The 27,914-nt window shown below is 57.3% G+C and overlaps 1 protein-coding gene across 3 annotated transcripts in view; it reads right to left on the reverse strand.

The window, feature by feature from the left end:
- CACNA1C (calcium voltage-gated channel subunit alpha1 C) overlaps positions 1–27,914 on the reverse strand; it is a 466,008-nt gene that overhangs the window by 82,507 nt on the left and 355,587 nt on the right. For all 3 annotated transcript variants that reach the window (XM_027093450.1, XM_027093449.1, XM_027093448.1), the window contains exons 11-18: positions 26,234–26,260; positions 18,183–18,343; positions 17,133–17,358; positions 5,061–5,268; positions 4,077–4,197; positions 2,676–2,790; positions 1,875–1,995; positions 1,523–1,592 (exon numbers count right to left, since the gene is read on the reverse strand). In XM_027093450.1, coding sequence (XP_026949251.1) covers positions 1,523–1,592; positions 1,875–1,995; positions 2,676–2,790; positions 4,077–4,197; positions 5,061–5,268; positions 17,133–17,358; positions 18,183–18,343; positions 26,234–26,260 — 1,049 coding nt within the window. The remainder of the gene's footprint in view (positions 1–1,522; positions 1,593–1,874; positions 1,996–2,675; positions 2,791–4,076; positions 4,198–5,060; positions 5,269–17,132; positions 17,359–18,182; positions 18,344–26,233; positions 26,261–27,914) is intronic.

Raw genomic sequence — 27,914 nt, forward strand, 5'->3', positions numbered from 1 at the left:
CCAACTCCCCGACTGCAGACCCAGTGGGGACCACCTGCTCCACGACCCCCCGCCACCCCAACTCCCCGACTGCAGACCCAGTGGGGACCACCTGCTCCGTGACCCCCCGCCGCCCCACCTCCCCGCACTGCTCTCTCCTGGAGCCCCTGCAGGGCCCAGGCCTCTCCCACAGCGTCTAGACTGAGCCGCACATTCCCTGGTGTCATCACACCTCCTTTTCGCGTGTACTTATTAATTTTCAGCCCTTAGTGACTCTCAAGCACATCTGTATGTTCACTCAAGTAAATGAATCAGTTAGATAAAGGCACCGTCTTGGCACAAGCTTTCCTTCCTGGGTGAGGCGATGTTTCTACAATGTACTGTGTACGAAGCTGGGAGGCTCCAACCTACCGGCGAGCTTTGGGGATTGAACCAGGAGGGGAGGCCTGATAGGCCACCGCTGGGCAGCAGGGCTGCTTTGCGGGGACTAGAAACAGGCGCCTCCCACAGGGGGTCCCGCGATTAACAAAACCTACCCCAAATCAGTTGGCTCCCCGTCTGTATTCAATTTCCCCCCATTGCCTCAAAAATGTCATCGAAAAGTTTATTTGCTCCTTTAGGATCAAGGCAAGACCCGCCCGCTGCATTCGCTGGATATTTCTGGTCTGTCTTTGAAATTCTATAATAGTTTCCGCCCAGAAGGGCTTGAAGGCTTCAAAAGGTTTGGTGCCCGGCACACGGACACCCTTCCGCCCTCCTTTCTGTCCGAGCCCCAGGAAGCCAAATCCTCCTTCCCAGCAGACAGACTGCGGAGGGAAAGGGAAAAGGAGGCTGGACGCGGTCGCGAACGCAGAAGGTTTTCAGGCTCCCAACAGGGCTGTGACCCGACACAGCCCAACCTGTGCGGGGAGGGGTGTCAGCGAGACCCACGGTGCCTTGACAGTGTGTCGTGACTTTGAGCTTGAAGCTCGTGATAACATCTGCAATTCTCTGTAGAAGGAGGGCAGGTCAGGGCTCACACAGGGTGTGGTTTCCTGACGCAGGGAAGTGGCTCCTGAGGGGGGCTGATGGGCTCCTGTCCTGAAACCCTCTCCAGGGGGCCTGCTGCCAGTTTATGGACCAGACGGCGGAGCTCCGAACACGTCCTGCAGAGCAGCGAGCGGCGGTGGCCACGCTGTGCTCAGCACCGCCTTCCGGGTGAGGACAGGACAGATTTGGGGTTTATTATTAAGGGAGCAAGATGCCGTGACATATGTTATCCTAATAAGTTATGTAACTTAATAATGATTTTACAACATAGGCTATAATAAACCTTAAATGTATACGCAATCCAGCTTCCAAAAGGCCCAAAGGCATCGCTCCCACACGATGCACCCAGTCTTCTGTTGTCATTACGAGGAAACAAGGAGCGAAGCACCCCGACCTGCAGAGGGTAATCGGCAGCGCTGCAGCCGCGCCGGGGGAGCTGGGGCCAGCACGTGGCTTTACAGTCGGGTGTCCACCCCAGATCCCCCCGCCCCCAGGCCAGGCTGTGGGCTGGTACCTGTGGTTTCCAGGTTGGGGTAGGAACTCTTGTCCTCATTCTCGTTGGGCTGGAGGTCGTCCATGTTGATCTAGGCATCCAAGGAGAGAAGGAGGGTCCAGTGAGACAAGGTCCACGGCTTTCGAGGCTTCGGGTAGCCCTGAAATCGCCCCCTAGTCTAGGCTGAGCCGTCGACTCAGAAACACATCCTTTCTCCTTTGCACACATCCCTCAGGACACCAGCAGAAGGCTGGCCTGCCTTCTCTCTGCGCCCAGCTCTGCTGTCCACCCTCCCCAGCCCCTTCTTCCCCCGCTTCCCCTGGTGTCTGGCCCAGGAGGACCGTGTCCTCCTCCCCGGGCCTCAGCCCCTCACCTTGGTGGCAGGGGGGGACTCTCCATCCGCAGTGATGGATTTCAGCTCGATTTTCTCCTCCTTGGTTTCCTCCACGGCCGGCTTCTCCACCACCTCTTGTCTCTTCTCTGGGCTGGCAGTCCTGGCCGGTCAGCAGGAGGGAAAAGAAAGGGATGTGACCAGATTGATAGGGAGCTGCCCTGTGGTCTGTTGGGGCCCATGCCATGCGGCTCAATCACAGGGGCGCTGGGCCTTGCCCAACTCTGTCCCCGCCCAGCTCTGTCCCATCCTGGCTCTGTCCCATCCCAGCTCTGTCCCTGCCCAGCTCTGTCCCATCCCGACTCTGTCCCCACCTGGCTCTGTCCAGCATTCAGTTGAAGAGTCCAGCTTCTCAGAGGCTCAGTCCCCGTCTAACCCAGAGGAAGGTTCCTGGAGAACCCTGCTCAGTACTCAGCAGAGGTGTGGCCCGTGACAGTCCACATAGACAAGGACGAAGACAGAGTGGGGCCCTGGCTTATCTTCTCATGGCTCTTCAGCCGGAGCTGGACCTCTCCCATGAGCGGCTGCCGCCCCCCGCCCTCCCCTCTACTCCTACCACCTCTCATGACCTCCCTTCTCAATAGAGAACCCGCCACCTTCCTGGACGGGTGGGGCAACACCTTCCCAGAGATGTAACTCACGGTGGTCCCCGCTTAGAGCAATGCCCAGGAATTAGGGGAGAGCTCAACACACACAGAGAGCCCCAACCAGCCCCCTTCCAGGAGGGACGGCCAGGCAGGGGGGAGCGGCAGCCCAGGCTGGGCCGCGGAAGCTGGCGGTTACCTGGCCAGCTTCTTCCTCTCCTTCTCTTCTTCCTCCTCCTTCTGGGCAGAGGTGAGGCTCTCGGCGTCAGCCAGGTTGTCCACGGCAATGGCCAAGAACACATTCAGTAGGATATCTGTTTGTGCCCATTCTTAAAGAAAATGACCCTTGGACTTGGGGTTGTGGATGGGCAGGGGGGCGGGAGGGGGCAGGACACGTGGGGGCAGAGCTCCATCCGGGGAGGGGCTCTGAGCCCCATCACCCCATTAGCTTCCCGGGGTTTTCTGAGGGGTCGAGAGCAGGCCCGCTGGCAGGCTGGGGCCGGGGGCGGGGTGGCCGGCAGCCGGGCCTCGCTCTTTAACTGCCGGTTTCGAGATGACCACCCGTGACTGACACTGTAAGCGGCGCTGCAGCGGGACAGGGTGCAGAGTGGCCATTACCGCTGCCAGGAGGTGCCTGCTCGCCCTGCCCCTCCCGCTGTGACCCTGTTCAGACAGAGGCCCTGGGAGGGTCCACCGAGCTCCTAACTGGAGCCGAGTTTGCCCTTTCTTCTCCCCCAACCCCAGACTCGGACGCAAGCACTGTGGGTCAGAGAGCCGGATCAGAGCCCGTCCAGACGAGAGGTTAACGCTGCTCAGGTCCACCTTCCACCCCAGGCCCCAGGAGGCTCCGGCTCACACGGGGAGCGAGGGCCGCGGCCCCGCAAGGACAGGGGCTGGGCGTGCACCGTCCTGTTCAGCCTCACCCAGCCTGTTAGGTCGGAGGCACTGCTATTTCCACCCCGTTCCCAGGACTCCAGGTGCAGCCCTGGGTGTGCCCGAGGCCGCCCGCTGGCCTGTGTGTCCAGATCTTCTGTGATTTACTTTCCGAGCCCCTGTGCACACACCCGCAGGGACAGGACGGGAAGGGGGTGCCGGCAGCCTGGGACCCGGGATCCTGCCCGTGGCCCGTCCACTCTGCCTGCGGCTAACATCCCGCAGAGTGGCTTCAGCGGGAGGGACCCTGGCCCGAGAGCAGGGCGACAGGTGAACGTCACTTCCGGGGCGGAGACTCTGTCCTCCCCGGGCAGAGGACCTGGGCTGGGCAGCCAGCGCACACGTCGGGTGAGCGGCTACAAGCACAACGCCGGGCGGGGGGCTGCTCGCCTGGACCGCGGCGAGGGTGCGCTCCTGGAATTGGAGGCTGGGGGACGACTCGCGTACCCCCCGGCCCCAGGCTCCGGGCTCCCACCCAGACACCTACACCGCTGAGGTGGTCTGGGCTGGACATATTCTCCCAAGCCTGCCCTTCCCTGCTTCCCCTGGGGGGAGGGCCCTGGCTTCCCCCAGAGTTAGGACCTGCGGGCACACCTATTGGCATCGAGCTGTAGGCTGAGAGCTGGGGCAGCGGGGGCGGGGTGGGGGAGGCAGGAGCAAAGGATACAATTTCCACAGATGAAGAGGATGATGAAGTAAATACAGACTAACATCCCTGGAAAAGAGGGGCCGCCATAAGCCATGATCCCATCATACATCACCGAATTCCAGTCCTCCCCGGTCAGGATCTGAATGACACAGTCCCACCAATAAGGGACACAGCGTTAGACCAGCAGCAAACCCGAAACTCCCCTGCCCAGCCCCCTGCGAGACACAAACGTCTCACATCTGTCTCTTCCTCCCCCGCCTCCTGCCCCCCCGTTCTCCTCCCAGGGCTCTGAACTGTGACCCCCGCAAGTCCAGCCCTCTCCTTAGACGGAGTGCGTGGCCACCGGCACAAATCATCTGACTGACTAAGAGAGCTTCCTTGGCAGAACACCTCCTACCCCAGGGACAGTGCTCGGTGGCTGACTCTCGGGTTAGGTCGTCAAGGGGAGCGTTCACTAAGGGGCCACAGTCCCCCGCTTCTCTCCAAATGTGAGGACGCTGGGTACCATCCTTAAGATTCCGGCAACATCCACATATTCCCCAGTTTAATCTGTAAATCGATCTGCTTTTAAACTTAAGTGCTACTTTAGCTTGGCCCTAAGCCCACGTATCCGTGAAGTCTCAAATTCGATGGTAGTCGTATCTTCCTGGGGGCAAGCGTGAAGGGTAGGAGAGAGTCCTGTCCCCCTCCCCTCCCCAGCAAGGGCCGTCCACTTTCCTTTGTTGATATTTTGGGCTTCCATGTAGAATGTATTTGCATAAAGGTTTCCACGGCTAAGAAACAGTTTTTAAGCCGCTTAATTGGATCTTTTTTTCCCCCCAGTGGTCCATCCAACAGAGCAGTTTCCTGGGGTCGGGGTAGGAGAGCTACAGACTGTCCTGGGCTCCTGTGGCCGACCTGCTCTGGCTGCCCCGTGGGAGTGGGCGAGAAGCTCCTTCCTCCCCCGCCCCAGGCCCCTGGCCCTCCCCCCAGAGCACAGTCCCGGCAGAGAGGAGTCCATACCTGAAACACGGTGAGGAGGGACTGGGGGAAGTTATCGAACGTGCTCCTCCGGGTCTGCATCTCATCAAAGTTGAACTTCCCCCCGAAGAGCTGCATGCCCAGGAGGGAGAAGATGATGATGAAAAGAAACAGCAGCAGAAGCAGGGAGGCGATGGAGCGCACAGAGTTCAGCAGGGACGCCACCAGGTTGCTCAGGGAGTTCCAGTACCTGGGGACGGGGGGCGGGGTGAGGCTCCATCACCCCTTGCCCCCCTGCCCCCCCCACCAGGGGCTCTGGGACCGGCTGCAACACCCTCCTCCTGGCCCTGTCCTTGGGGCAGCGTGGTGGTGGGACCTGTCTGGCCAGCTCACAGTTAGAGCGTGAGTGAGTTAATTCAGGGGCCCCGGGTCGGGAGTCTGGTTCCGACCGAGCTCTGCACATGTCTTTGGGCGAGTTGCTTAAGCTCCCTTCTTTCTGTGCCCCACAGTCTGAAAAAATAGGGGCAGCGGTAGCACATGCTTCATTATGTTATTGGGAGGATTACATGCGATAACAGTTTTTAAAAAGCCACTCCCCCCAACGGCAACCAAATAAAAAATAAACAAGTGGGACTCCATCAAGCTAAAAAGCTTCTGCACAGCAAAGGAAACCATCAACAAAGTCAAAAGACGACCTAAAAAATGGGAAAAAACACTTGCAAACCATATATCTGATAAGAGATTAAAATCCAAAATATATAACTAATTCATGCAACTCAATAGCGAAACAAACAAACAAACAAACCACACCCCAAATAATCCTATTAAAAAAACAGACAGGGACTTCCCTGCTCCTGCGGTGGTTAAGACTCCACGCTCCCAATGCAGGGGGCCCGGGTTCGAGCCCTGGTCAGGGAACTAGGTCCCACATGGATGCCACAACTAAGAGTTCGCATGCCGTATCTAAGACCCAGCGCAACCAAATAAAAATAAATACTTAAAAAAACCACACCCGAGTAGACATGTCTCCAAAGAAGACATACAAACGGCCAACAGACACGTGAAAAGATGCTCAACATCGCTAATCATTAGGGAAATGCTAATCAAAACCAAGAGATATCACCTCACACCTGTTAGAATGCCCATCATCAGAAAGACAAGAGATAACAAGTGTTGGTGAGAATGTGGAGAAAAGGGAACCCTTGTGCGTTGCTGGTGGGAATGTAAGTTGGTGCAGCCGCTGTGGAAAACGGAATGAAGTTTCCTCAAGATAATTAAAAACAGAGCTACCATACCCTCCAGCAATTCCACTTCTGGGAACATATCCAAAGGATACGTTCACTATAGCATTATTCATAATGACCAAGACACGGAAACAACCTGAGTGTCCATGAACGGAGAAACGGAGAAAGAAAAATGTGGTGTGCGCTATCTGCAATGGGATATTATCCCGCCATAAAGAAGCAGCAAATCCCGCCATTTGCAACAGCATGGATGGACTTGGAGGGCATTATGCTGAGTGAAATACGTCAGACAGAGAAAGACACATACCACGTGGCCTCCCTGATATGAGGAATCTAAAAAAGTCCAAAAACAGACACAAACAAACAAAACCCCCCACCAAACTCACAGAAAAGGAGATCAGATCTGTGGTTACTAGAGGCGGGGGATGGTGGCGGGAACAGAAGGGAGGGCGTCAAAGGTACAAACTTCCAGTTATAGATAACTACGGGGAAGGTAGCGCACAGCGTGACTGTAGCCACCACTGCTGTGTGCTGTGTGACAGTTGTTAGGACAGTAAACGCGAAGCGTTCTCATCACAAGGATAATTTTTTCTTTTTTCACACTGTCTCTACGAGATGACACATGTTAACTGAATCTACTGTCACCATCATTCCACAGTGTATACAAGACACACCATCATGCTGTACACCTTAAATGCAGACACTGATGTACGTCAATTATTTCTCAGTAAAACTAGAAAAAATGTAATTCCAGCTCTTCATTTAAAAAAAAGACCCCAGTATTGTGCCCGGCACACAGGTGATAAAGGTTAGTAATTATTGTTATCACTACTGATCTTTAGACAAAAAAACACATAACAAAATTTTTTTTTCCAGAATGCGGGCCTCAGCCCAGCCATGAATGGGGTCACCCACGGGTGAGGGTGGCCTGGGTCACCCGTGGGTAAGAGGGGGTGTGTGGTTTACTGAGGCTTCCCAAATTCACCCAGTCCAAAGAGTTGGTTTGTTTCAAAAGTCTGTCTTCTGGAGATCCTGATTCAATAGCTGTCGTTTGGGGCCCAGAAATCTGCTTTGAACAAGGGTCGCAGAGGATTCCGATACGCAGGCCAGCTTGGGAGATCCTGGATTGCAGCAAACACACCCAGTCCACAGCGACAGCCTGCGGCTGGAGGGGCCCTGCCTCTCTCCGCTGTGAGCGCGGACGCCCTTCACTGTGCGGACGGGTGGGGAAAAGCCCTCTCTTGGGGAAGTGGGGGGACACGAATGGCCCTGGAAGGGGCTTGGGTACCCGGGACAGGGTCTGTTCAGGGTGAGGAACGCACTGCAGCAAAAGGGACACGTGCCCAGCTGGCCAAGTGCGTCTCACTTCCCTGCAGCGCTAACCGACCCAGCTGCCTTCCAGGTCACGACCTTGATCTCCTCCACTTAGATGTTCCCGGCTTTTCACCAAGGCAGACAGGGAATCGTTTCTGCTGCTGGAGACAGTGCCTTGCAAACCACGCCCCGCTGCAGCTTGGCGCTGCACCCCAACCCGGGCACCTCTCTCCGGGGAACGGCTCCATAAGTGACAGAAGCAGATGGGCCAACAGTTTGGGTGTAAACATGAGCGTCTCCCCAACCTGGAGTCTCTCGTGCTCCAGACTCAGCCCTGCTCCGCCTCTACCCTGCCTGCCAGCCACACGCCCTCTGTTCGCGGAATGTTAATATACATCGATTTGTATCTGCTCTAGAAAGGCTCTTACCTGTTCCACATTTGTGACAGCCTTGTCTCACCCAAACAGGCTTGAGTTCTTGACGGCAGAGGCCAGAGGTTCTCCTTTCATCCCCTGCATCTCTGTCCTCAAATAGATTCTGTGCAACCTGGCGTGTGTGACGGGCTGCCTGGCCCCGGTCGGCTAGAGATTGTACTAATCGTTCTGTTTAAGCAAGGAGTTAGAGAACTTCTGGGGGCTAGGACGCCCTCCCCTCTTACACTGAAAGCTCCCAAACCTGTCTGGAGATGACATGCCGGGGGTGGGAAACCATTTTCTAAATGCCGATTCCCAGGCCTTGCTCGGAACCACGAATCACTGCTGTGCGAGCACCCAGCCCCCGTCGGCAAGCCGGTATTTAGGAACCGAAACTCCGGCGCGTATCTGTAACGGGAACGTCCCGCTGTACTGGGGGGGTGGACGGTGTCTGCCTGGGGGTTAAGGTCACACAGACCCTACAGAGCACAGAATATTCTGGGAAAGTCTTCATGGCCATAGAAGTTGGTTCCTTAGTTTTCCCGAGGGCCGTGGATGTGAGGGAAATAGACCAGCCCAGCGCTGAGGTTCAGGCTGTCTGCCGGCCACGGGCCCAGGGGCGCCGGCCAAGGAGGCCCCAGACCCGAGGGAGAAAGTCACCGTGCGGGAGGGGGTCTGCCCGGCGTGGGGTGCGGCCCGCGGGCCTGGACTGAGGGCCTGGACGGAGCACGGCTGTGTCGCCCGTCATGGGGGTGGTGGAGACCCTCTGGGGACGCTGGGCGGAGGAGGCCTACTGAGCCGCCTACAGGGGCCGGGCCTCGGGTCGGAAGGCTTTTCTCCTGCTCCCATGTCCCGAGGGGTGCGCGGCCGTCTCTCAGTCGATGGGGGGCTCCCAGCACGAGCCGCTGGCCTGACCGAGCCCCGTGGCCCGCCCGCCATCACGCCGTCGCGGTGACGCACAGCCGCCGTCTCTGGCTCGAGCCCAGACCCTTGGGGTCGCCCTCCAGGTGGCCTCACACCCACAGCCGCAACCCCGTCCTCGGAGCCGGGCTACAGCCCCTCCGGCACCTGCCACCCAGGCGGGTGTCTCCCCCGTCCTGCCCCCGCACCCCCCCTCCTGCCCAGGCGAGGAGCCGCGAACGCACTGCCACCGGTGCTCTCAGCGACAGTAATAAGTTATAATACACGGAAAAAAATCGAATCCACTGACGTTAAAGAAAGGAGAGAGGGGTTTGCTTTACAGACGGTGTCAAACGGACAGCAGGAATGAATGAATGAATGAACGAATGACAGAACGAGTCAGTGATTCAGGTACAGACTGTCACGGGTGGAAGGTCTCTGGAGAGCAGGGTGTTCACAGGCCCTGATATCTCTCCATGGATTACTCCGTAATCACAGAGGGCAAGGGCACAGTAACGGTGAGAAACGCGGCGGACACCCCTGGCCATGTTCCTACTCTCAGAATCCCCGACAACGGGACAACTCCTGGCGCCCTGTGACCCCCGACCCCTCCTCGGCCGGGCAGCAGAACGCTCTCCAAGGCCCCGCCCGAGGCCCCGCAGACCCTGTGGACGGCACCTCCCCTGCTACCCGCTGCGAGGCTGCAGCCCGGCCCCCCACTGTCCTGCCTGCGTGCCCCACACCGGCCGGCCCGGCCCTGGGGTCTGCAGGGCTCACTCCTTCAGTCCCCCAGGGCCTGCGCAACGCCCTCCTGGCAGCCACCCTGTCCCCAGCCTGCATTTCACATGCTCATCCCCTCCGGGGGGACGGTCCAGAGAGCAGGGCTTGTGCTGGGAGCACAGCCAGAGGAGGTGCCCTGGGAGTGTTTTGCTGGATGAAGGGACAGATCTTCAACATGACACCTTTGTACTTAACGGAGGGAAGGCAAGGGGACACAGACCCTGTGTGTGTGGAGCAGGGCTGGGGGGCGGGTCTCACACTCACCGGAGTCAAACCCACTTTGCTCAAAGGTGAGGAATGGCTCTCGCCCTCCCCGCAACGTCACTTCTGATCCCGTGGCTACCAGGCCACTCGTCACACTATTATGTGTCAGGAGGACAGACTGGTCCCCAGAGGCGTGGGGTGGGGGGGAGGTGGGCGAACTGGGTGCAGGGGTCAAAAGCTACAAACCTCCAGTTATAAAACAAATAAGTCCTGGGGATGTGAGGCGCGGCACGGTGACCACAGTCAGCAACACCATATTTTACCCTGGAAAGTGGCCAAGAGAATAGATCTTAAAGTGTTCTCATCACAAGAAAAAATCGTGTGTGGTGATGGATGTTAACTTGACTGTGGTGATCGTTTCCTAATGTATGCAAATATGGAAACATTATGTTCGCCTGAAACGAGTATCATGTTATATGTCAGCTACAGTGGACCCTGAACAACACAGGGGTTAGGGCACCGACCCTTGGCGGTTGAAAATCCGAGAATACCTCGACAGCCCGTGTCCTCGAATCCAACCAACCTCGGACTGTGTAGACCTGCAGTGCGAAAAAATCTGCATGGAAGTGAACCCTCGCAGTTCAAACCCCTGTTGTTCAAGGATCAACTGTATGCCTTGACTCAAAAAAAGGAAAAAGAAAAACGTCTATGATGCCTCAGTTTGCTACATAGGAAGTAGGGTCGCTGTGGCTTCTAGACGCTTGGGTAGGATTCCAGAGAGCAGTGTGAACATGAGTCTCTCCTGGGGACAGCGTCCCCCCCGGGGGCTCAGAACAAGCGGCCGCAGGTCTGAGGGCACCTGCCAGCCTTGGTTCACGAGCCAGACGGCGCCCAAGTGCCTGACTCACTTGCTCACGGACACACCTGGGCTGAGGAGATGCCGCCCTTGGACCAGGTCGTGGCTGTGGGCGCTGCGTGCATTCAGCCTCCTGTTGCTTCCCGTGCAGCAGGGCAGGGTGGAGGTCCCCGCGTGTGGCCTGCCACCTGTGCTCTGCGCCTCTGGAGCAATACCGAGCAGAGCTGGTGCCAGTGGCCTGGCGTCACGAGGGACCCCCCCGCTGGACGGAAGGCCCTCCATCCCTACGTGCACTCCCTGGAAGACCGACACGGGGATCGCTGTGGGGATACTGCGGAGCTCAGAGGAGACGGCTGGAATCTGGGGCCTGGCTCACCATGGCAGATGGCAGGGAACAGGGTGTGTTCTCCTCAACACTGATACCAAAGAGGCTTGTAGGTGCCGGGTGGCAGCCTCCGGGCAGGGCGATGGGAAGGCCCTGCACCTCTGTCCTTCTCGATGTCAGTCTGTCCTGATGTCTGTGACCGCTGTGGCCCCGTGTCCCAGGGTCCCTCTCCCTCCAGGAAGGTTGGTGGGTGGTGAACTGGAGGGTGGACGGCATATGCACCGTCGAAGGGGGCTTTCATCCTAATTGATTAAGACTGAAATACACACACTCACGCCAAAAAAGAAGGCGCCTTGGAGAAAAGTGGCACCAGCAGAACAAAGGACTCAGGGTCTTGAACCTTGTGGAGAAACTGAGAAAAACCAAGCCCCGCCTCTTCAGAGTGAGGCCCGCGTGCGTCCATGTGCACAGGAGAACCCGCCAGCACTGGGGGTCTCAGCCCCCGAAGCACAGGCTGCTCGAGAGACTCGCCCCCCCTGCCGATCCCCCTTGGGGTCATGGTCTCCCTTCACCCCTCCCGTGGCTCGGAATGATTCTCCCCAGCAGCGTGTCCTGCCCACCCCAGGCCAAACCTGCCAGCTGAGACCTGGCTGGTCCCCACCCTGCCTCTGTCCCGGGCCGGATGCACAGTTTATGTCCGTCACTCCCGAGCCAAACCCCACCTGGGCAACAAACGCAAAGGCCTTGTCTTCCCTGTTTGCGTCAGAGGCCTCGGTCACACTGGGGACATAACCCCCCTGGGGGATGTGAGCTGATCACGACTGGCAGGGTGTCCTGGCCTCGACCGTGGGATTTAGGCGGGGCTCCTGGGAGCCTCTCAGAGTCCCCAGTCGGCCCTGTGGTTGTGTCGGGGTGAGACAGGGAGCCAGATGTCGTCCTCCCCTGTCTCCTTAACCCCCGAGAATAAGCACCTTCCTCGCTGACGGCCGGCCCGCGGGCTCTAGCGTCTGAGCTGCCTTCTCCATAGGCCCCGGGCCAGCAACTGGGCGGACGCCAAAGTTACCCTTATAATAGTGGCCCGTGAGGAGCTCAGAGCCTCCCTGGGGCCCTGAGAAGGGGGCCGGGCGGGTCTGATGCTCGTGGCCAGACCGGCAGTTACATGGAGAGCTCAGAGTCTGGAGGATTTGCAAAAGGCTCACAGCTCGGGGCTGTGGGCCCCTGTGTGGTCACGATTCCCCAGTGAGTCTGTCTGTGCTGAGTCAGTCTGAGCTCACACCTCAGGGACGTCGAAGGGAGCTGCGGGGGAAGAGCGGTGGAAGAAAGAGAAGCATTTAGGGTTTAAGAGGGAAAACAGCAAGGGCTGGAGGGGCTGTGCTGCACGTGAAGACCAACTGTATAAAAAATGAGACGTAATTAGTACCTCGGGGCCACACCCAGATCTAAGCAAACTGAAGCTCTTCCTCCTCATAGAGTGAAGGTCAGGCTGGCCTGACAAACAGCAAACTAGACGTTGAAACGGGCAACATTTAGAGCCCCAGAGAGCCCCAAAGCAGGAGAAAGAGCCCCATCCGTCACGCAGCTGGAAGGCCTGCAGTCATTTACACAAAGACGACACAGGTCTCGGCCGCGTGCGTGCCTCTCTGTTCTTCTCCCAGAGGTGCCCGGACCTTCTCACCCTGCAGTTCCCCACCCATAGCACTGTGAATACTCAGCGATCAGCGGACAGCCTGGTGCAGGGGTCCCAGTCTTTTTATATAAAAATGAGACCCACAGGATGGTGGATATGCCTACACGCTGTACACTCCCTAAGGCACGCTCAGATTTTGACAAAGTGCCACAAAAATGTAGCAGGCTAGCAACTCACTGTCATCATAAACCAACGGCTTCTCTTCCCGCAGGGGCCACGGATCAGCTGTAAACCCACCCGGTTCTTGCTCGTTCATTAAAGCCTTCAGGAACGCAAGTGACCAAGAGTGAGGGTGTTACAAGAGCAATACTGAATGTACTTGTATTTGCTATGTAAAAAAGAAACCATTTGGGGCTTCCCCGGTGGCGCAGTGGTTGAGAGTCCGCCTGCCGATGCAGGGGACGCGGGTTCGTGCCCCGGTCCGGGAAGATCCCACATGCCGCGGAGCGGCTGGGCCCGTGAGCAGTGGCCGCTGAGCCTGCGCGTCCGGAGCCTGTGCTCCGCAACGGGAGAGGCCACGGCAGTGAGAGGCCCGCGTACCGCAAAAAAAAAAAAAGAAACCATTCACAGATTTTGGTATTTTAGCTCTTAGCAATAGCAAGTGACCTGCCACACACTGTCGAGCTGCTCTGGACATACTGAAGGGTCATGAGGTCATGGCTGAGAACCACGGTCTAGATCGGTGTTCCCGGCCCTTAGACCACAGGCCCTGGGTGGGAGGAGGGCAGCCTGGAACTACAGGAGGGGCTCCATGGATCCTAGCACTCTAAATAAAGAGCCTCACATGTGGTCAGGTGTGTAGGAATTAATAAAATTAAAATCAATTTAAAAACTCTGCTGGACTCCTATTAGGTCTTTATCATTATGAGTTTTCTCAGTCCAGAGCCATCAGAAACACCGTCTTCACCGGGTCGGGGCTACTGTCTAGAGGAGAGAGTGGAGAGGGAAGAATCAAGTTTCCAATTATACATGAAGCTTCCTATTTTTAGACAAGAAAGAGGACAAAGGGCAGCGGCAGAAAATCAGGCCAGAGTTTCTCAAAGTGAGGTCATTGGGCCACTGGCTTGGAGCTCCCCAGGAGCTGCTGGCTGAACTCTCTAGAGTGATGGGTCCTTAATGAGCTCTCCTGAGAAGGTCATCTAGGTCTGAGAACCACAGTCACTGGTCCAGAAAACGCTGTTAAAAATAGTAGCGGGATGGCGCAAAGTTTCCTCCAAGAGATTTTAAAAGAGGAGGGAGAAACAGACTTGTTTGATGGCAGGACCAGGCTGACCTGTCTCAGGGGACCAGTACGCCCACCCCCCAGCCCCTATTTTAGGCACTTTCTGGCCACTGGAGTGTATTGGAGACCAGGTTCAGGAGGGGGCCTGGGACTCCCCCAAACCTGGACTCTTTGCTGTCTTCCAAAAGCTCCCAGACAGTTTGGAGACTGGAAAACAGGAAGATGATGGCCTTTGCCAAAGTAACTTCCAATTAGACCATGAAATTCTTCTGTTTACGGATTTTATGGAGATCCGAAAATGCCACTAATCCTTCTTGTGGAGGGGCTTCAGGAAGCTCGCTGATAAAGACAGACTTAAAAATGGCTTCCTGGCAATAGTTTCAGATTAGAAATAGATAAATTGTTGATTAGAAACAGAATGAATGTGAAGTCTCTTCAAGATGCCATGAGAACATCTGGGAGCAAAATTCTTTTCTATAGGAATTGAAAAAACAGACAAAGCCCCAAGCATGTGGACTTTTGAGAATTACTTAAGAGGCACCTGAAACTCCAAATTAAAAATAGCCTGGGCTGACCCAGGAGAAGCAAGCAGAATCAGTCAAAATCCTTTACGTCTTGTCTCTGGAGACAGACAAGAGAGTTTAGCCATCAGCCCTGCAGCCCATGGTCATGGTCGAGGCACAGAGCCTGGTGATCCCAGCTTCACCCCTGGGCAAGCGACTGAACTCCCTCAGTCTTCCCATCTGGAAAATGGGACTAATGATAACAGCACCCTCTCTTATAGGTGATGGTGAAGATTTACAGGTCAGACGCAGGCGAGCACTGGGGTCAGGCTGTCCGGCACAGACCGAGAGCTGATGCACATTCACCAGGACTGTCGTGACGTTTCTACTACTTTCATTTTGAACCGAGGATTTTCTGGGGCGTCAAGATATTCAGACATTGAGGAAGAGCTCTTTCCGGGGGCGGGGGCGAGGCAAGTGTCGCCCGGGAGTATCCAACTTGGGGATGTAACTCCTGCCTGTACTTTGAGTCTGTCTTCTGGCCTTGAGGCTTCCCCAGGGATGCTCTCCTGTCCCCAGCTTCCCGAAGCAGATGTCGCCCCTGCCTACTTTGCCAGCTCATTCCATTCTGTCTTAGATTTTCCTTTCATTGCCTCCCAGGAGCGGACTCCGTCTCCCCAGCTGGACTGTCTGCTTCTCCCAGGTTCAGCCCACACCATGCAGCCCACTTCCTGCCTCTCAGAGCTGGACAGTGTGTACACGGCAGACGACCAGATACAGCCACAGTGTGTGTGTGTGTGTGTGTGTGTGTGTGTGTGTGTCACCATTAGCTCTTTCCTCCCTCTTCCTTCTCCTGATAATGACAACAGTTACAATCAGAGTCACAGTGAACTCGGTTACCAAGAGTCTTCTCTGCCTGGCACTGAACTCAACTCTTCAAATGCCTCTTCTCACCCTAACCCTCAACGAACCCACGGGAGCAGGTGTGTTTGGGGCACGGGGGCTGGTGAGGGAACTGGGAAGAGAACAGTCACACCCAGGTGCCCTGCAGCACCCCCCGTCTCCCCACAAGTTCGGAGACTCTGTGCAGAGACGGTTAAGTCCAGGGCCTGGCACGGGCGATACCAACCCCACTCTTCCCAGCAGGATCCCACTGACACCCAGTCTCCCCGCATCAGACTCTAGGGTGGGGGGCTTGTCCTTCTGGGGGCACAGTTGGAACCCCTCCCCTTCAGGTGCTCCTGACGTGCCCCTCCCAGGAAGACCACAGCCCACGGTGAGAAATACATATTATACTGCGACCCAGGCACGATCCCGGGGGTTTCTGTGAAACGTGTTTACATTCACGTGAGGCACTCCGATGTTTTCCACCCTATTTCATTCTTCCATTAAAAACGAGAATGAGGAGAAATTGGAACCCATGTACATCGCCAGTAGGAATGTAAAATGGTCCAGTCTCTTTGGGAAACAGTTTGCCACTTCCTGAAAACCTTAACTACAGACTTATCACGTGACCTAGAAATTCTGCTCCTTGTATCCAAGAGACGGGAAAGCACGTCCACACGAAAACCTGAACACGATGCTTCCTAGCGGATCATTCACGGGAACCAAAAGGCAGAAATAAACCAGACGCCCACCAGCAGGTGAGCGAATAAACAAAACGTGATGTCTATCCGTAGAGTGGAATACAGCTCAGCCACGAAAAGGAATCAGAGTGGAATACAGCTCAGCCACGAAAAGGAATCAGAGTGGAATACAGCTCAGCCACGAAAAGGGATGAAGCGCCGATCTCTGGACAACATGGGGGAGACCTGAAACCATCAGGCCAGGTGGAAGAGGCTGGTCACACAGCAGCACAGGTCGTACGGACATGAACCGTCCAGAGAGGGCAGGTCTGCAGAGATGGAGGCAAGGTGGTGACGGGCGCTGGAGGGGAGGGTGGAGGAGGGAAGAGGGCGCGTGGGGTCTGCTTTTGGGGGATGGAAACGCACTAAAACGGGACTATGGTGTTGGCTGCGAGACTGCAAATACATAAAAAAACCCTGAACTGGACACTTTAAAGAGTGAATTACATAGTATGTGGATTATCTCTCAATAAAAATGATGGTCGTGATCCAATAAGCTGGTCTCACCACCCAGAATGGGTCACAACACGGTGGAAACTTGCTGTCCTGGAGAGGCTGCCCGTCCCCGCCCCGCCTGTCCCGGGGAGTTCGGGGGCCGCGGGTGGCGGGGGCGTGTCGAGGCCCCGTGCCTGCTTTCCATGCCACACACGCTCAGCACAGGCCCGGCTACAAGAGCAGGTTCCCTCTCTAGGGGCCGGGCGGCCCCAAGAGCTGAGCTATAGGTGAGATTCCGGGGGAGCCCGGAAAGGAGCCGGCAGCCCCTTCTCCTGCCTCGAGCCCACAGGTGAGGGCTCGGCCTCCGGACGCCGCCTGTGACCTCGGTGGAGGGCAGGCCCGGGGCTGGTGAAGCAGGGACAGAGGAGCCTGGGTCCCCAATGCCCCTGGAGGCCCCGCGGCTGCCACCCCTGCGCTGCCTGTGTGAGCAGCCGAAGGACCCTCTAACGGAGGCGCCATCTGGCGACGACGCGAGCCCAGGGCAGATCCTCCAGGACACAGCGGCTCCCCTCCCCTGGGCCCCCGGGGGGACGACGGGCCACGCACCTCGTGATCTTGAATATCCGCAGGAGGCGTACGCATCTCAGCACGGAGATGCCCAGGGGCGACATGATCTTGGTCTCCACCAGGATGGTCTCCAGGATGCCGCCGCACACGATGAAGCAGTCGAAGCGGTTGAACAGGGACACGAAGTAGGCCTGCAGCCCCAGGCTGTACATCTTGAGGAGCATCTCCGCCGTGAACAGGGCCAGCAGCGCCTTGTTGGCCGTGTCTGCGGGGACCCGCACGGGGGACGGGGGGGGAGAGGAGGTGAGCGTGGCGGATCCCTGCAGGGAAACCCCAGAGCTCGATCCCGCCACGCACCGCTCGCTGCGTGGACTTGGGGGGGAGGGGTCTAGTTACAACCGCAGCAAACCCCCGCATCCTCTGCCCTCACAGCGACTCTACCAGGCAGCAGGGCTACTGCCACGCCCCTTTTCCAGAGACGAGAGGTGAGGCTCGAGGGGGCGCCCTCTGCCTAGACTGACCAGCCAAGAGCCGGAGCCGGGGTCCTTGTCTGCCCTCGTCACCAGGAGACGAGCCCCATCTGGGTTCCGGGAGACACCCGGGTCCAGGCCGTGTTCGCCTGACCCCCGGGCCGGTTCCGGGGCTCTGGCCAGGGAGATCCCTTCCGGGGCCCAGGGAGGGGTGGTGGGACCCACTGCCGTGGAGGACATTCCCTGTGCTCAGGCCACGCTCGTCCTCTCCCTGGCTTTGTGCTCTCCGCCCCTCACAGGTTTTGGCCAGCACACCTGGAGGCCATACTGAGGCCCCAGGTACTGAAAACCCACTGGGGGCGGAGGGGCGGCAGCCAAAGATCTGACGTAGCCCAACAAGCCACAGCTCGTGGCCGTGTCTCCTGGACCCAACGGTGACAGCCAGGGCAGGCGGGGGGTGTCGCCTGGCCAGGGGAGCCCCGTCTTTGTAGCGTGAGCTGGTGCGTTTCAGCGGCTCACGAGCTGCCAGGCCGCGGTGTGTCTGGCGCGGCCCGCCTCCCTGCCCCGGGGCAGGGCCGAGTCAGCCCGAGGAACGCAGGCCGGCCGGGCGGCCGCTCACCTTGGACTTCCGTGAGCCAGTGGGGCTGGTTGTAGTGCTCAGAGGCGATGGTGAGCGTGTTGAGGAAAACCAGGAAGATGACAAGCCAGTAGAAGACGCTCGACTTCACGGCTGCACGGCACTTCCTCCTGCAGAACCGATTCCAGCGGCGCCAGTAGCGGCTGCAAAGGGGCAGAGAAGGACGGGGCGGGAGGCGGCTGTGAACTCAGGTCCCCGGCCGACATGCCTGAAGGTGGCCACCTCCCTCCCCTGAACTGGCCCGACCTCACCAGGGCCAGAGACGAGCGTCCCACCAAGGTCACCGGCTCGCGGCTGGTGGTGTGGCCTTTGGGGGGGGGGGGTCCCTGCTTCTCTGGGAATGTGGCCCCCTGGCCTGTGACCCCGAGCAAGGCCAGCCTTGTGTGAGGGTCTGGCCTGAAGCTGAAGGGAGGTTATTTAATTTCACAGTAACGGCATCACTAGAAATAGTATTGCAAGTTGTAAGACTAGTATTACTAGGACTAGTAATGGTTACCATTAGCGAACCCATGTCTGGCTGGTACCATATCGGCACTTCTCATGCCTTCTCCCAGATCCTTTAAACATGTCTGCAAAGCAGGCGTTGTCCCGATTTTCAGGAGAAAACCAAGGACCCTGGAGTTGGGCGTCTGGACTGACACCAGGTGAGGGCAGAGCCAGCGGCGTCCCCTCTTCCCGCCTGCAGCCCAGGCGCCAGGCGCTCCCCTGGCTGCCGCATCCGTGAAGAGTGGGAGGTGGATCTGGACCAGCAGTGCTTGACTTGAAGGGGAGGCTGTGGAGTCCTTCAAGATTACATCCTCTGTTCAGAACAACGGGCACACTGCCCCCACCTCTACACGCAAGTTCACGCCATACGTGGGCCCTGAAAGCTCATACCTGGGCCGCGGGACACTCGCCCCCATGGCCTCTGGTTAGGGACTTTCATCAAACCTGGCTGTGCATAGAACCACCTGGGGAAAGTTTAAAAAAACACAACAAAAACACACCAGGCCCCGGGCCCCAACCCAGTGAAATCTGATTGTCTGGGGTTGAGTAATTTTTAAATAACCCCCAAATACCGTTGCTGTTTGCTAAGGTTCCCCAGATGGTTCTCATGTGTAACCATGGTTGACAACTGTGAAGCCAGATGACCCCAAGGAAACGCTCACATTTTAGGATTCAGTGGTGGACAGGTTTATAGCTTGTCCCCAATCTCATCCTCCTGATACCGAGGGAATATGCAGATATATTTGGTAATTCCGTTGACCAAACAGTTACCAGTTTAACACCATGTGAGGAGCGAAGGACGGGGTGCCAGGGAGACTGCGGGGGCCCTGTATCGAGAGGGGATCTGATTCCAGAAAACCAAACACAACGAGAGCAGCCACACGGTCACCGTCCAGCTGGGGGACGGTAAGAGGGGCGCCGTGGGCAGTGTCGGGCTGGAGGCGATGGAGGCCACAGCTCTACTCGAGGAAGGAGGAGAGTGAGGGGACGTGGACTTTGGAGGCGGAGTCAGCAGGCCTTTGACCCTGACCACGAGTGCAGGGGAGAGAGAAAGGGTGGAGGGGTGTCTGCAGGAGGCCGTCACCAGCACGGGCGCCCTGTGGAGGGGGGCTCGACCGGAAAACACCTTGAGGTACTTGCAGGTTGTGTCCGTAGGGATACCCACCAGGCGGCTGAGGACAGAGCCCCCGCTTTGGGACAGAAGGTGGGGGGTGGTGGTGATGGCTATCGTCCTGGACACCTGCACTCTTATCTGCATGAAGTCACAGGTCCCCAGGTCCCCAGGCTCAAGGCTCTGTTGTCGGGACCCTCCACGCGCCCCAGGCGGCCCTCTGGAGAGCCCAGCCTTATTTGTATTTCTGCTGTTTTGTCACCTGCGGCCCGTGGAAAACCCTGCTGCCATAGCTTTGCTGGAATCTGCTCTGAGATTAGAAGGCGAGGGGCACGTCTAAGGCGGGCCTTGCTGCCTGGGAGCTGCAGGAGGACCTGGCTTTGGCTTGCAGGGCAGGGAGGGAAGAAAGGATTAAGGGGGTGGTGTTCTGACCTGACCTCACCCCTGTCACTGAAGGGGCGGGGACGCCACCTCCAGGGAGCACCAAACCTTGGCAGGGACGTTTGCTGCTACTGGTGGGAAGAGTCGCTACATGGAGAAGAAAGGCCTGGGGGTCAGAAGACGGTGGTTCCCAATGCGCTGTGGAGGCTTCCACGCTCCAGACACACCACCGGGCGACAGCAGGGGTGGCAGAGGGCGCAGGGGGGACAAGGCAATGGGACAGGGGCCCAAGTGGTCCCTAGTGGGGGGAGCGGCCTCCGGCGGTGTTGGACCACGGCGCTAGGCACCTGCTCTCGCCAGGGCGGGACTCTGCTTCTCTCCTGCGATCGAGCTTGGTGATATTGCAGACAAAGTTGGTAAGACTTTTTTTTCCCCCTGAAAAACGAGTTTTCAGGACAAACTCATATCCAATCTTAAATGGCGTCAGCTACCAATTGGCCCTTGCCATCTACCTCTACGAGGATTAAATCACGAGCCGCTGCAGCTGCTGACCTTCGACACCCCCTGAAAGGAGTTCAGAGCAGAGGTCAGGAATGAGGCCCTCTTGCTCCGGGAACAAATAACTCCTCTTATCTACAAAAACACTAAGATCCTCCACGGTGACGTCTGCTACCCGTGACTGGCAGAAACCTTCACGAGACGAGCAGAAACCTTCACGAGACGAGCAGAAACCGTCACGAGACGAGCAGAAACCTTCTGCAGAAAATATTGCTGGATTCTATGTACGCCCCTCCCCCTTCAAAAGAATCACATCTGTACTGACTTTCCCCTGCCTCTTAGGAGCAGTTTCTCAAAGCTCTCCGAGATGCTGTTTCCCGGGCTGTAGTCCTCATTTTGCCCCGAATAAGACTTAACTCACAACCCTCACGTTGTGCATTTTTTTAAGTCGGCAATAGGTTACACTGTAGTTGCAAAGAATGTTTTGAATAGAGACAAGATCATTTACAAAAATCACCAATAATTGTGATTCGGAGGCCAAAGGAATCACGGTTGCTTTCTTCCACATTTTGGAGGAACCGACTCCAACTCTGTCTCACACCCAGACCTTGACTGCGCTCTTCCCCAAGTTTGGGGCTGGTGGATGCGGGTGCCACGTGCCCGGGCCTGTCCCGGGGTCTGGAGCTGCTCTGCTGAAGGCCCTGCAGCTGTGGCTGTGACGGACGGGGTGGCACCCGTGGAGTCGTGCGCTCCCGAGACAGCCACTCAGGAGAGTCACGTGGGTTTGGACCGGGGCGGGGGTGGAGTAATTACCATCCAGAGAAAGTATTTAAAGATGATTACACGCCTCCCACCCTTCAAAATACAGCTTTGCTTGACAACTGGTGTCCTGGTGACGCTTCCTACTGCACAATAAATGCAATGGTTTATCAGAATGTGTAAGTGCACTTGTGTGTTTACATATGCACGGAGGATATAGAAATTAAACGATAAAACAGGGAGGAGGAATGTGCCTGCTGTTCACGTTCCCTTCACTCTCACTGGGACAGTTGTCCCCTCGAGAAGTGGAACTTCCCGGACACAGACCTGGAGGTGACAGCGGCACGGACAAGCCTCTCGCACGTCTTCAAACCCATGCGTCGCTGCGTTCCCACCGGACAGCTCTGCTCGCTCGCCTGGACCCGCCTGACCCCTTCCCGGCACTGGCCCGGCTCCTACCTTTCCATCGACACGGCTGTCCCCCCACCAAGCCTCCCTTTCTGGGAGAGAGCAGCCAGTGGCCTCGCTTCAGGGCTCAGCGGGGGCCCCAGCTTCCCGGCGGTGCACTTCTCTAGACGTCCCAGCTGCCAAGTTCCAGTCACACTTACTGTCCGCGTTGCTCACTTAGCTACACGTTCAAGGAACATTTATTGAAACATCTTCCCCGAGCCAAGTACTAGCTATTCAGCTTAACACGCAGACGGGAAACTCGGGTCGGTGATACGGACCCCGAGGGTGCCGCGCGCCGGGCGGGCTGAGTAGAGGTGCCCCAGGGGCACACAGAAGGGCATCCCAGCCCACCGTGGGGTGCCAGCCAGCCTCCCCAGAGGACGCGATGCTCCGTTTCCTGTAGGTCAGTATCTTTACTGTGTGACTCCCGCTTCTCCACTGAGATCGCAGGGTCCTGAGGGGAAGGGGCTGCATCCTGTCCTTTGTGGTGGGCTCACAGCCCACCACTGTGGTCTTACACAGTAGGACCACGGGGCCGGCAGGCAGGTAGGGCAGCAGAGACAAACTTCACACACACTCACTCACTCCGCGCTGCGGACGGGGCTTAGGACCCCGCGGATGGGGTCGGGAGGAGGGGGCGGTGCTCCTGAAGGAGTTTGCTCGGCACAGAATTTTGGACAAGCATCTAGAACAGGAGACAGCACCCAAACGGTGGACACTTGGGGCTCTTTCCAGTGGCCAGAGCTGAGAACAAGCAACCCAGAAAATCCTTAACATTTAACTATTTTACACAAAAGTAACCAAAAAATGGGTTATTAGCGACTGGGCAAATTTGGGCATGTGCCTTATTGCTTATGGGATGGCAGAGGTGAAGGGACCTCGGAGGCACGTTTCTCTGAAGACGGGCGAGACAGGGCTCCCGACCTCAGACCCCCGAGGGCTTCACTTCAGACCGCTGTGACGTCCAGATCCAAGCCCCAACATGTTATCTGACTAATCCCCTCACGCTGCGGAAGGCGCTCAGTGTCGTCTGTTCCGTAACTAAGTCCTATTCTGAGCCCCACATGTTGCCAAGTTCCTTATTCCTCACAGTAGAGACTTGGCTTACCAAGGGAACACCCTAACATTGCCCTAATATTACAAGTCCATTAATTTGCCCAAATTTCCCTAAAACCTCTGCTCTAATATTTCCTTTAAAGACCCTGTGACTTTGTATCACCGTCTTGCAAATGGAATAGGCCAGTTTGAGGCTCAAATTCTATCATTTGTCATTGTTAAGCTGAGAGAATGAGCGAGAATACTTGGCGTGTGCGTTTAACTCCAATTTTAGATTCTTTTCAGGGTAAAACAGGCTCTTCACTGTTTACGAGGTTACTTCTGAGTTGCAGAAATTCTCTCTCCGTTTCCCGTGTTACTGTGTTTTTCTCCTGTGCCTCCTATACCCGTGTGAGCTGCCACAATCAGACAGACAGAAGGGCTGAGGACACCGTTCCTGCGTCTGCAGCAGACAGAGGTTTCTCAGGGTCGACCTTGGTGATTTCAATGGCATTTTCAATCCACTGCCAGCCTTTGTTATCCCCTAAACAGACACCACCACTGGACTGTAGGGTGTAGATGAGGCAGCTGCCGTCTGACCCTGTGGGGTCACACTGTCCAGTGCGGTAGCCACTGGCCACCTGTGGCTACTGCACACATGAAACGTGGCCAGTCCAAAATGGGCGTGCAGTGAGTGTAAAGGACACACTGGATTGCAAGGAAAAATTAATATAAAATATGTCATCCATTTTTTATATTAATTACATATTGAAATAATGTTTTTGACGCACTGGCTTAAATAAACTATATTAAGATGAATTTCACCTGCTCCTTTTCACTTTTTTAACATGGCTGCTAGAAAGTTTTACGAAGGGTGTGAGTGTCCGGCATTATGTTTCTAACTCAACAGCTGTGCCCTGGAGCGCCCCCGACCCCTCGCTGCAGCCCCTAGACACACAGCTGGGCAGAAACGGCTTCGGATCCCTGGGCAGAACCTCATCACATGGTGCAGAGCCCGGGTCCTGGGCGTGGGTCCCGACTTGGCGAAGCGCGAGCCACGTGGCCCCGGGCCTCTGTCAGCCTCAGTGTCCTCCTCTGAAAGGGTTTACTGATGGTGCCAACTGACTAGTCATAAGCCTTCTGGGAATGAATACAGAATCTTCTCTGTGTATTTCTGATGTATCTTGAGTAGTAGCTGCAGGGGGAGGAGCCCTTCCCAGAGGGGGATCTGGTACCAGCAGGGTGAGCCACGTCTCAAAACAGAGTCCAGGGGTCCAGGTGGACCCCCGTGCCCCTCTTCTTCCAGAGCACAGCTTACACCCTAGAGCACTGGATACAGAACGCCCCCCGTCTCCTGGGTCATGTCATGCTGGAGCGAGTCCAGGCAAGTCTGTGATTTCTCTCCCACCCCCCAGAGCACGTTTGTTCGTTCATTCACTCATGCATTCATTTGTTCATTTATGAGTCACCCATTTTCATGTAATGAGAATGATGTTTTGGAAATATTTTCAAATGTATTTTTATATCCCTGTGCTCTCTCCCTGCATGGGGGCTTTGGAACTGCAGAAGCACGAAGTGCTTTCTCAGCTTTGGCTGTAAAACAGAGCTTTCATTTCAGTCTGCGTCAAGCCTAATGCCATGCGGGGGCAGGACGATCCATTCGTCCCTCCACTTAGTATCTATTAAGGCCCCACTGAACGCCAGCCGCTTCTCCAGACGCTGGAGAGAAAGCAGTAAGGTCCGCGCGCTACGGAGACAAAGGATTTTCTACGTTTCTTGAGCTCTCTCCTGTAACAAGAGCTGGACCTGGGAGACTTGACCCTAGGATTTTTATGTGAAGGAGGTCTTGGCTTCAGAGGAAGTGGAAGGGGAGAAAGCCTGCATTTTCCAGCCCCAGTGGAACACGGGAGCAGCAGGTGACAGCAGGAGGGGAGAGGGTCCCACACCAGCATCCTCATTTAATTCCCTGGCCGAGCGCCAAGCTCTAGGAACAGCCAGACAGTCACGGGGAGGCCAGGACATCAGGGCTGAAGGTGCCTCTCCTGGGTGCAGCACAGGGTCTGCGGGGCCCTGTGGGATGCCAGCCTTCAGCCTAGAGCTCTACCCAGGCAGGCACAGAGCGGCCGGTGCGTAGGTGAGCGTCCGGTTCCTGCAGCCTGTCCACGGAGGGCCTGGAGGTGTCCATGGGCTCAAAGAGCCTGGGGACCAGAGGCAACGATTTCAAGGCCAGAGGCCAACATGGGGCCCACGGACACTGTGGGTGGAGGCCCAACCAGATGGACTTGTGGCCCCTCGGCAGGCCTGGTTCTAGAGGAACAAGCAGGGGTCTCAGGCTGGACCCCAGGACCCGTCCTCACTGAGGCCTGGGTACTCCCGGGGTCTTGAAGTCCCGGCCCCGCTTCTCCACCCTGGAGAAGAGCTGGGCAGAGGAAAGAAGAGAACTGAACACTTAGCTTAAGGGCCAGTTTAAAAGGCAGCCTTGGGCTACACTGCTCGGCTGGACTACAGTTTAATGTTATTTATGCACCTGCCCCAGGTGAGGCTGGGGAAGCAGGATTAGATCAATGATGAAACCTAAACACTATAGTTTTTGGCTCGTACAGGCTTTGCGGGAGTGAATTCCCACCCCTACTCACATATCTGTCCATCCAGTGCACATGGTGGACAGCCTGCTACCCGCCGGGCGCCCGGCTCAGCTCCCTGCACATAGCACCTGAGAGGCTCACGGAGCCTACTGCAGACACGGGAGCCCCCGTGGGGAGGGCGGTGACAGAGGTCTGGGCGAAGCGCTGGGGGGAGGGTGGGGAGTCTGCAGAAGGTGTGGAGATGCGGTACCAGCGAGGTTCTGAACAGGAGCCCGAGCTCTCCAGGGGAGGCTCGGGGATGCGGCGATTCGGACGGAAGGAGGGCTCCACGCGGAAGCCTGGACGTGTGAGAGGACGGGGGACGTTCAGGAACCGCGGTATGCGCAGGGGGCGAGGCTGGAGGGGCAGACAGGGCGAGGACGGCGCAGCGAGGAAGGTTCTGAAGCCCTCACTTCCGTGCACATGGCCGAGAACAGCAGCAGTGGCCACGTGCTTACTTCAACCGACTTCATCTTACAAGGGGGGGACATGGCATCTCACAACCTCCTAGGGCCGGGGCCACCAAAATCACTAACTCCCAAGCCCCAAGCCCGGAGCCACTCTCCTGGTCTGATCCACGAGCCTCTTCCTGAGAGCCGTGCAGAAGGAAAGCAGACCCGCCGCTGACCCTCCCTCAGCCCCCAGCCGGGGGTGTCCCCAGCCCAGCAGGAAAGGAGCATCTCACTCACCTAAACTTCGATTTGGAGATCCTGTGGCTGAAAGGGAAAGAGGAGACGTTACCAAACGACACACACGTTTCCCTCTTTTCTCAGACGCCCCCAGGTGACCACACGGGCGCTGGACAGAGCAGCTTCGGAGAGACAGCCCTGCGGTCAGCACGTCCTGGTGTCTGTGTGTTTGAAGGGGAGACCGAGGGCTGGCCCAGCCCACAAACCTACGAATCTAGCATCTTCTAGGTGGAGACGTGGCCCCCGGAGACGGTGCTGTGTTCTCAGACCGTCAGCTGGGGTCGGGCAGCGGGTTGGGGGCCACGCCCTGAGAACAGTCGTGGAGGACAGGAGCCCCTCCTGCAGACGTGGCCCTCGGACATTGCAGGCGGGAACAGGCTGGCAGAGGCCCAGCGCCGTCTGAACAGGAGCCTGGCCCCATCACCACCTGGCCTGAGCGTGGAGCCTGGGCCCAAGGAAACAGGCCGGGGCTGAGCACAGACCCCGGATGCTGGCAGTGGTGTGCAGCCCTAAAGACCTGGGGACTTGTGGACAGAAGCACCGGTGACTGGGCTGGTGGCTGACTCGAGGGGCATCTCCAGAGAAGGGGGGAGGTACTGAAAGGTGGAAACTTCCAGGAGGCCCTGCGGCCCGTGGGAGGCCGGATGGAGCCGGGCTGGGGGCAGAGATCATGCAGGCATCTGAGATGGCCCTGTGGAAGGCCACACGTCGGGAAGGCCCTGGTGTCTGGGGAGTGAGCGCTGGCAGGGCCGCGGGTGGGAGACCGTGCTCGGACGGGCAGGCAGGTGCGGAGCGCCAGTCAGAGATGAAGAAGGGACAAAATCCGCCTGTCCCAGCTCAGCACAGAGAGAGCTCTGCTGCGAAGCAAGAAAACAGCCCCTCTTGCTATTTTTTATAAAAAAAAAATAAGCCAGAAGATGTGACAGGTGGCAGAGCCATCGTGCGTGAGATAATTATGTCTCTGGGGCACCGAGAACCAGAGCCAGCAGCCTTTACTGCTCCGAGCCAGCTGATAACCTTTCCCACCCAAAGACGCTGCGAGGGCTGCAGGTTTCAGTCACGTTACACGGCACGTGGGCGGAGGCCGGGGCCACGGGTGGCATCTTACTTAGGGCCACAGTTTAAAGGAAAAACAAATGTCTTCCAGCTGCGCCTGGATGGTGGGGAGCTGGGGGGCTCCCTCCTCTAGCCCAGCCAGGCTTGCTGGACAGCTGACCCCTCGCTGAGGGACGTGAGCTAGCATGGGCGGTCATCAGCCCGGCAGCTCTGCCACAGGGCCTGGCCCGGCCCCACCTTCTCTCGGACATTCCCAGAGGCCTCTCGGGGCCCTTCAGTGCAGACCACACGCCCTCCCCGTAAGCCTCCCTCTCAGTCCGGTGGGTCGTCAGCAAAGGCGGGTTCTTAGGAAGTCCCACGTGGGGCACTGGGGTCTGAGTGTCCGTGTCTCCCAGACAGTGACTCTGGGATGCAGCGCGGGAGGACCAGGGCTCCTGTTGGGGATGACGTCCTGGGTAAGCGTGGTCACTGGCTGTGGCTCCTTCCTGGGTGTTCTGGAATGTTCTGAGGCAGAGGAAATGGAGTGGGACTTTCTCTCCCCCGTGGTTGCGTGTCCTGACGTGCGAGCCTGGACGCCACGCTGAAGCCTGGTTGCTGTTGCCGCTCTCAGGTTGTGAGCATCGTT

This window comes from Aethalodelphis obliquidens, unplaced genomic scaffold (genome assembly GCF_003676395.1).
Source record: "Aethalodelphis obliquidens isolate GAN/ISIS:26980383/991018 unplaced genomic scaffold, ASM367639v1 scaffold83, whole genome shotgun sequence".
NCBI lineage: Eukaryota > Metazoa > Chordata > Mammalia > Artiodactyla > Delphinidae > Aethalodelphis > Aethalodelphis obliquidens.